At 32.3% G+C, this 9,824-nt stretch overlaps 1 protein-coding gene across 1 annotated transcript; it reads left to right on the top strand.

The window, feature by feature from the left end:
* Positions 1-3,297: 3,297 nt before the first annotated feature.
* LOC103307989 (glycine-rich cell wall structural protein 1-like) lies at positions 3,298-4,529 on the top strand. The gene is made up of 3 exons (XM_008180559.3): positions 3,298-3,907; positions 3,972-4,025; positions 4,096-4,529. The coding sequence occupies exons 1-3, from the start codon at positions 3,757-3,759 to the stop codon at positions 4,317-4,319; spliced, it is 429 nt and encodes a 142-aa protein (XP_008178781.1). The 5' UTR covers positions 3,298-3,756; the 3' UTR covers positions 4,320-4,529.
* Positions 4,530-9,824: the final 5,295 nt, after the last annotated feature.

Raw genomic sequence — 9,824 nt, forward strand, 5'->3', positions numbered from 1 at the left:
GTTTTGTAGAGAATTTTCTCAGCTTTTCGCCAATATACAACACTTGTTTTCTCACCTCCCGGAAGACACCAGCAATCGAAGAAAACCACCGGACGGTCCGAGCGCCTTGGCGGCCGTACGCCGTGATGAAAAATCCTCGGCCGCGCATTCGGCAGGTCGGTATGCCGTCGTTAAAAATCGCGGAAATTAGTGGACCACTATAGTTTTGTAGAGAAATTTCTCAGCTTTTCGCCAATATACAACACTTGTTTTCTCACCTCCCGGAAGACACCAGCAATCGAAGAAAACCACCGGACGGTCCGAGCGCCGCGGCGGCCGTACGCCGTGATGAAAAATCCCCGGCCGCGCATTCGGCAGGTCGGTATGCCGTCGTTAAAAATCGCGGAAATTAGTGGACCACTATAGTTTTGTAGAGAATTTTCTCAGCTTTTCGCCAATATACAACACTTGTTTTCTCACCTCCCGGAAGACATCAGCAATCGAAGAAAACCACCGGACGGTCCGAGCGCCTTGGCGGCCGTACGCCGTGATGAAAAATCCCCGGCCGCGCATTCGGCAGGTCGGTATGCCGTCGTTAAAAATCGCGGAAATTAGTGGACCACTATAGTTTTGTAGAGAATTTTCTCAGCTTTTCGCCAATATACAACACTTGTTTTCTCACCTCCCGGAAGACACCAGCAATCGAAGAAAACCACCGGACGGTCCCCGTAATCCGTGATGAAAAATCCCCGGCCGCGCATTCGGCAGGTCGGTATGCCGTCGTTAAAAATCGCGGAAATTAGTGGACCACTACAGTTTTGTAGAGAATTTTCTCAGCTTTTCGCCAATATACAACACTTGTTTTCTCACCTCCCGGAAGACACCAGCAATCGAAGAAAACCACCGGACGGTCCCCGTAATCCGTGATGAAAAATCCCCGGCCGCGCATTCGGCAGGTCGGTATGCCGTCGTTAAAAATCGCGGAAATTAGTGGACCACTATAGTTTTGTAGAGAATTTTCTCAGCTTTTCGCCAATATACAACACTTGTTTTCTCACCTCCCGGAAGACATCAGCAATCGAAGAAAACCACCGGACGGTCCGAACGCCTTGGCGGCCTTACGCCGTGATGAAAAATCCCCGGCCGCGCATTCGGCAGGTCGGTATGCCGTCGTTAAAAATCGCGGAAATTAGTGGACCACTATAGTTTTGTAGAGAATTTTCTCAGCTTTTCGCCAATATACAACACTTGTTTTCTCACCTCCCGGAAGACACCAGCAATCGAAGAAAACCACCGGACGGTCCGAGCGCCTTGGCGGCCGTACGCCGTGATGAAAAATCCCCGGCCGCGCATTCGGCAGGTCGGTATGCCGTCGTTAAAAATCGCGGAAATTAGTGGACCACTATAGTTTTGTAATAATATAGTAATAATAAAAATTATAATATAGTAATAAATTATTGTTTACATTAACGGCGACGTCAGTACATCACACTATAACATTAATAATACGTTCTTATCGGTTCATACAATCGAGTGTCAGCCAACTGGGTTTTTACATAATATACCACTTGCCGATAATTATGCACATTGCACTGAAAACCGAAATGAACTATGTTCTACGTTTAAAATAACATAACATGGTATATAAATTATTGAAATGGCACAACGCTACAATTATAATTTCACTTTCGACATCTAAAACGTCGTTTTAAGCCGGGACGGCGGTTGAAAAGCGTCCTCTTTAACAAATTATGATTTTATACATTGGACATTAGACATAAGATTATGTATGGAACGTTGGTCCCCTCTTAAATTCATAATAATTATGAAACTAAACTATTACCCACCCACCCCCCATTAAAAACTGAGAGGCGCTAGCCTCTCGATTACTCCCTTCGCCACGCCACTGAATTATAATTTAGTCTTTATATTATATACCTAAGTATTACAATTAAACAAAAATATATAAAATATATGTATATACAAAAAAACATACAGGATCCCTGGGTGTTTTTCTATTTTAATTTATAATTTTTGTTCAAACAATTTTTGTTTTCTGTTTCTACTTATGGTTATTGCCTATCGGTTAATGATTTATTTTAATAAGATTATTATTTATACACCTGAATTGATTTCTCTATACAGTGCTCGACTTGGAAAAATAAAAGTAGGGTTTGAAGTACTGTTTACTTTTTAAAAAAGAGCATCCCTATCACTTGTTAAACGTTATTGAGCCACCCTCTCTTTATATCATATAACAAATATTTATGAATAATCAAAAATTAAAAAAAAAAAAACAAGTTAATATAAGACATAGGTAAGAATGATGATGCGTCCATTTCCCTTAAAAATAATAGTAGTAAGCTGAGCTAGGATAGAGCTGGGGCTCGGATGTTTTTGACTCAAAAAGTATTAAAATATAAATTTGATAAAGCCCAAGGAAAAAAAAATTATAATACGGTCAACAGATAACAATAATGTAGTAATGTATATAAAATATACAAATTATTATTATAATTGATTTTAAGTCAAAATATACCATAAATCTATGAATAATAGGTTAGTTCCGTAATTCAAAATGCAACGAATATTATTGGCCTGTTTATTTGGACTTGCGATAAGACTATATTAACATTTTCATGGGGATTATGTTATTTGTCCATAACCGATCCCTACCATTTTTCCCACACAACGTTTTAGAGACCCTGTGTCTATATGATGAGTTATACCAAAAAATACGAAAGCGTACAACAACAATTTTGATATTCGTTTATTCTATTTCGATCAACGGTCGGCAGCGGACAGCTAATAAAACCGTGAGTATTAAAATTTTTTTTAATTACAAACAAATATTATATTTTAAACAAATATTAGATTAAGTGCTCATTATTGTTGAAAAGGTAATTACTCTTTTTATTTTCCATTTTAAATAAATTTGATCGAATTAATTACGTTTTGTTACAATTTAAAAATAAATACCTAACATTACGAAATTTAAATTTGAAAAAAAAAAAATTGACATCGAATACATACAATAATAGTAATAAATATTATATTATTATACTTAATAGTTAACAAGTTATATAAAATAAATACAATTTTACTATGAATAAACTAGATACATCATTATAGACTATAATTTGTCGTACAACGCATGCTATTATATATTTTACATATTTTAAAAACTACAATAATGTTTTCTTACTTAACCAAGATCTATTTAATCATAAAGTGAAATCACCCATTACAATAATTTAAGATAATAATATTTTCGAGGGATTGACATATCAGTTTTTCTAAATGATGTCTCAATACAATTTAAATATCATTTAAATTAAATTTTTTTTTCTCATGAAAGTATTCTAATAAAATATAAAACCGATGTGTGAAACCCTCAAAAGTGTTAATTTACATATTTTTTGCAGTAGGTGATTTTATTCAAACACATAAAAAAATGATTCTGTGTACATGCGCTTGTCTATGTTACGCGTGGGCCTGAGAAAAAACAAATATTCCCTGACATTCTTAATATTATCTAATGGGACCTATTTCAGTTTTTAAGTATGGAGATTAGTTTTTCAGATATGTATAACTTATGCCGGATTTCATATGTACAATAACATAACATTTAATGAGTGTATAGTGAGTAAACGGTCACTTTTAAACTTGATTTAGCGGCCCATAAATTAATACATATTTCATGGAACTCAATCGGCATTAGAATTTAGATTTTTCAATAAATAAATAACTATCAATATTTATATGTTTTTCTTATAGATGTACGGTAATATTACAATATACGGTGGTGGTGGCAGAGGCGGTCGAGGCGGAAAACGCGGGCGTGGTGGTGATCGCGGGCGTGGTGGCGACCGTGGGCGGGGAGGTGGTGCAAGCGGTGGCACACCCCCACCAAAAAAGTTTAGTGGAAGTAAGTATCAAATATAAGTAAATCCTAAATAAAATATTGTTTATTAACTATAATTTGTTTTTAGAATGTGACCTGTGCCACATAAAGGGGCACAAAATAATTGGATGCCCAAAATTTAGTAAGTTTCAACACTGCATTTAATATACGTTTTTTTAAATTTAAAATTTATTAATTTTATGATATTTTAGTATCCATAATGGCCATGGCGGAAGCGGCTACTTCTCGGCCGGATGGCCACAACGAGGGTGGCGAGTCCGGGGCTGGTGGCGTCGCCGAGTCGGTGGCCGGTGGCGCTGGCGGTGGTGAGTCGGTGGCCGGTGGTGGTGGCGGTGGCGAGTCGGTGGCCGGTGGCGAGTCGGTGGCCGGTGGCGAGTCGGTGGCCGGTGGCGAGTCGGTGGCCGGCGACAGTTAATAATAAACTGTTTAAAAAAAATATTTTCTATTGTTTTTATTTATTTTCGTACAACACCCATTTCCTTAGTTATTAGAGCTTACCTAAAACAAAAAAGGAGTAAAATATTTAAATAGAGTATAAGTTATTAGTTATAAAGGGTTATTATACAACCAATACCCATAATGGTACAATGGTAGATAGGTACCCACTGTACATTTCAAAACACTAACACAGAATAAAAAAAAAACAATTAGAGATGTATTTTACATTATGTAGGACTACTGCGACTCTACGACTGGGGTAGAATACCAACCAACATAACTTTTTTAATTAAAGTAAAATATTTTTTAAGAAGTATCAAAATAATAATAATTGATAGCTTTGTATTTTTGTATCAACCCTAATCAAATAATCTTATATTTAAAATATGTAAATTGTTGGTAAGATTACCAAGTCAAATCCAGCACCACAAAAATAAATTGAAAAATTAGTTTTAAGTATAGAGATGAAACTGTGATATTGGTCCAGTAGATGCCTATTGAAGCAAGTAGTTACAAATTTACAATTTAACAGTACCTGACCTGAAGACTTTTTTAAAAATTGGGCAGCCAGCCCCAATAAAAAAAAAAAAAATCAATAATCACAGTAGTTAGTAAGTAGAAGGTGTATGATTTAGAATTTATGAACCTTAAATAAACTAATATATTATGATACAAATATATCAATTTATAAAGTAAAGAACTTAACAACAAATCTTCAACATTCAACAAACGGTAATCATTTTTCCGTATACACAGGTATAATATGCTAAACAGATGTATAATGTATCATTCAATTCAATCCAAACCTATTATGCAACAGATTTATAATTTATAATTTTGTTTTGTTTTTTAAAATAACTATTTAATTCATAATTATTTGGTTTTAGTTAAATATTTTATATTTTACTAATTGTTTATTAGATACTCTGAAATGTTGTGTGCAGATTAAGGAATTTCATGCATTTACATATTTTGTCTGGTTAATGTTTTCATAATGTGAGTAACAAAATACAATTCACAACATTTACTCACTATTTTTTTGTTAGTGTTTATTTTGAATATTTTGGTTTTAAAGGCCAAAATATATTTTATTTTAAGAGTATATTTAAATTTTAAAATAAAAAGTCATTGTTTGGTTTCATTGTTTTAATGTTTGTCATTGAGTTAATTGTTGAAAAATACTTGAACAGTTGTAATGTGATAGTTATAATAAGGGTTGTAAGTATACTTGAGCGATTTTTTTATTTTTTTTTTTTAAGATTATATTATTGACACCTAAGATATAAACGAGTCATGTAGTATACCCATGAATATTTTTAGCAATCCACCGCTGTATAACTTTCCCGTGTGTTGCCAGGATATATTTCTAATAGTAAATAAGTATTTTATAAAATGTTTATAATAATATATGTGACACACTTTTTAAATATGATAAATAATGTTAACTAACAATTGTCATGTTTTAAGAATATAAGGGACTTGATAGTTAGGTTATATCTTATTTTATTATAGCAAGATCACATTTATATAAAAAAATAACATATAGGTGACCTGGTTACTACACATAATGCAGTACCTACAATAGAAATAGAATAAATTAAATAATAGCGATTACAATAAGGGGGTATAACAATTATGTATGAATATAAGACCTTATACTTAGTATCATCAATGTAGGTAGTAACTTCCTACATTTTTTTACTTGCTGTTTTGAAAAGTGGGCAGCCAGAAAGCCAGCCCTATTACAAAAATTATGTCAAACACAGTGGCAGAACATGCAAATAATTTTAGAATATTACTTACACGCACTACAAATTCGGAATAATATTCTAATGAACTTATATAGAATATACCTCATCAGAAAGGGTGAGATAAAGAATTTGCACTTCTTGTGAGTTGGTTGAAAGTATTTTAACTATTTTATTTATTCATATTATGTGAGAAAGTTATGATAAATAAAACGTGGATTTTTAAAATAAATATGTATTTTCAATGGTTTTTAATGATGGTAAATTAATTAAGTATTCAATTCAAAACAATTTAATATATTGAACATTAAAAATGCCATCTACCGATAAACCATGGCATTACGAATGTAACACACTTTTCAATTCACGAATTTATGATTCAATTTGAATTTAAACAGTGTAAATATCTAATTTGACGTAGGTACTCATAGACCATATAGTTAGTAGGGGGCATGGCCGCATGGGTGTCCCAAAAGCATAATATTAAATATTAGTAACCACGATATCAACCGATGGGAGCGTATTGAATGACAAATATGATGCCTTTCGATGTCGGATGTAAACATTTGACAATTTGAGCAAGAAAAGTAATAAATTACGTTACTCTTTAGAATTGCATTATCCAACATTATTGTTATATATTTACGTTATATTACGTTATATTTTCATTAAAAAATGTATAGGTACTTCCGGGATTTTTAATAATATTGTCGAAAACTTTCGGCATGGTAAACAGTGGCGTGATTTCAGTTTTTGAGAGGGGGGGAATTTTTGACCGGCCCAAAATAAAACTGAAAATAAAAGCTCGCTAACATTTACATTACATTACATTACAATATTGCATTTTATCTCAATACAAATACCCTCCTTATACATAATTGTATACTTACTAGTTAGTATCAAAGGTTAATATCATAAGCATACAGGTAAGTAAGCAATTTTTTTGAGAGATAAAAATAACTAAATAATTAATACATACATATTATAGCGGTTACTTAAATATACCTATTACCTATTAGCTACTATATAAAGGCCCAAAACTAGCCCATACCCTGGCCGATAATGACAAGGGGGGATGGCCCCTTGCCCCCCCCCCCCAAAAGGCGCCACTGATGGTAAAGCAAGCTATGAGTAGCACTTGTAAGATAAGGACAACACATGCAGGTATAACGTCCTCTTAATATGCAATTTTTGTGCTGTTTTTATTAATTCCATTCCAAAGACATGCTACTGTAGTAAACTGTAAACCGATACAGTGTCAACAAATTACTGAGCAAAGTTTCTTTGCGGTAGGTACTTTACGTCTTTAACATGTAATATGATTGCTGTACACCTGTTTATTGCAATCGAAATAAGTTCATTATCTCAAATCTTATACCTACATTGGAAAAACACTCCTAATAACGTATTTATCTACTGACGACGACGATTATAGATTATAGGAACTCAAACAAATGGTCAGTTAGAATTACATTTGATTGCGTTTATTTTGAGTATACGGTTAAAATTTTCAAAAAACATTATCGTGGCATACATTTTATAAGCGTATAATATATTATACATTAATATTGTATTTTTAGGGTATAAGACAATTTTTAGAAAATAATTTTTAACATAATATTAATTTTATTTCTTGTAATATATAATTTATAAAATAATCTAATTCTTATAAATTATATTTAATCAATAGGTACTAAGTATAATTCTACTGGGGATTTTTTTTCCGCAATTCCTTGTACAGTTGAACTGTAGTCCCATATCACCTTATAACACATATTTACTAAAATAAGTTGAAAAATTACCATTCATTTATATCCAAAAAATAACAGTTTTCAGTATAGTCAAAAATGAAAAACGATGAAATCTTAATATTGAATTTTTTACCAGTATCTACCTACTTAAGTAATTACAAAAGTGCCATGTGGCCGTGTTCCGCCTTGCTGTAACTTTACCACGACAGAATACAAATTACATAATTGCATATTTGTATGGGTCACCAAAGAAATATTTTTACTCTAGCTAATTAGGTAGTCATATGTAATCAAATAAAATGTTGTGACACGGAACATGATGTCAGTAGAAGAGGAATATAATAATACCTTAACATAAGAAATTACTAAGCAATAAGCAATTAAAAACGTGTACTCACCTCAGTGACGTCTGGACTCTGGATCATGACTGAATAGTGAATAAAGTATAAACTAGAAAGTTTAACTATATTGTATAGTCATTAAATAAACTGCTTCAGTGCGTCACATCGTCAGGTACTCACTACTCAGGTAATCAGGTCAGGTAACCGATGTGAAAAATTCGAATATTATTTATTTATTTCATAGCCCCACTGGCCATTATGTGATACCAACAATGTTACAAGAGCTTCGTGCCTTCATGTTGCAGTCTGTAGTTGTAGTTAGTTAACGCGCCTTTGATAGCATCTAGAAATAAAATTCAATAAAACTAGACCGGTTAAAAGTTATCCCACATTATGCCGCACCGGGGTGATATACCATGTAAATGGTCCAAAACCAAATATTATTTTTCACACCGGTGTAGACTAGTGAATTTCTAACATATTATATAGATCATTAAAAATAACTTTGATTATACTACCATAGAGTCTGTTGTACCTGATATACTCTATGTACCTTATGATCTGATGACGGTGAATAATTTAAGATATTAAATGATTAGATAATATTACCATAAACACATAATTATACATTTAATTATAATATATCATTATGTCATTATATTAGGTATTGTAGCGTACAGCATATGTAATGAAGACAGTTGACAGGACAGGACGATGTATAATTGTTAAAAAATTACAATACACACGATCACGTATAAGTTTTTACTGTATGTTATTACGAATGTACGTTGCCGCACAAGTGTCGTTAAAATGTAATTATAGTATTTCAAAGAATAATAAAAATATTCGGATAAACGATTAATATTAGTGTTTAGAAAATATACGATTTACCTTGTTTATTTTCCAAGTCCAAATTATTGTAGATTGACATATTTTAAGTCCAAATAATTTATTTTAGAGATCGTTTGGTGAAATCGTCCGAAAATTATTATACCTATATTATGCATAAACAAATTTTACGAATAACACGACAGTATATAGTATAAAGTATAAACTATACACTATATAGTATACATTCAATGATAAGGTACACACGATTCTGTATAGGTTTTCCGGTTTTACAGTATACATTTTGAGTTTTGATTCAAATTAAATGAATTTTACAGTTCCGGTACAAGATAAAAATTGTGCATGCAACGTTGTAGAAATACCGGCGCAAATTCCGTCCTCCGATATGATATTTGGAATCACGGTACAAAAGTCAGAGCAGGGCCGGCGCAAGCAATTTTTTATATGTAGGCAGATCAAAATTGCCGCCTCTTATTTTATTTTAACTTAAATAGATAAATGTCATATGTAGGAGCAAAAAAATTAAAAAACTTTACACTTGTCAATTATTATATAATAAAAAAGAAATTACTAAATTAATATTACCTATATAGATTGTTTGTAAGGTATTAGGTACAATAGTTATTCTAAAATACAATATAATGGCACAACATGCTTTGAGACGTTATCGCAATTCATGTAAAAATTATCTATATTATTTTTATTGACTATTGCTTTGAAGTTTTATTGATCTACACAATATGTTTGTATATTGTACTTTGAAATTTGTTAAAATCTAATATAAACGTGAAAA

This window comes from Acyrthosiphon pisum, chromosome A3 (assembly GCF_005508785.2).
Source record: "Acyrthosiphon pisum isolate AL4f chromosome A3, pea_aphid_22Mar2018_4r6ur, whole genome shotgun sequence".
Classification (NCBI taxonomy): domain Eukaryota; kingdom Metazoa; phylum Arthropoda; class Insecta; order Hemiptera; family Aphididae; genus Acyrthosiphon; species Acyrthosiphon pisum.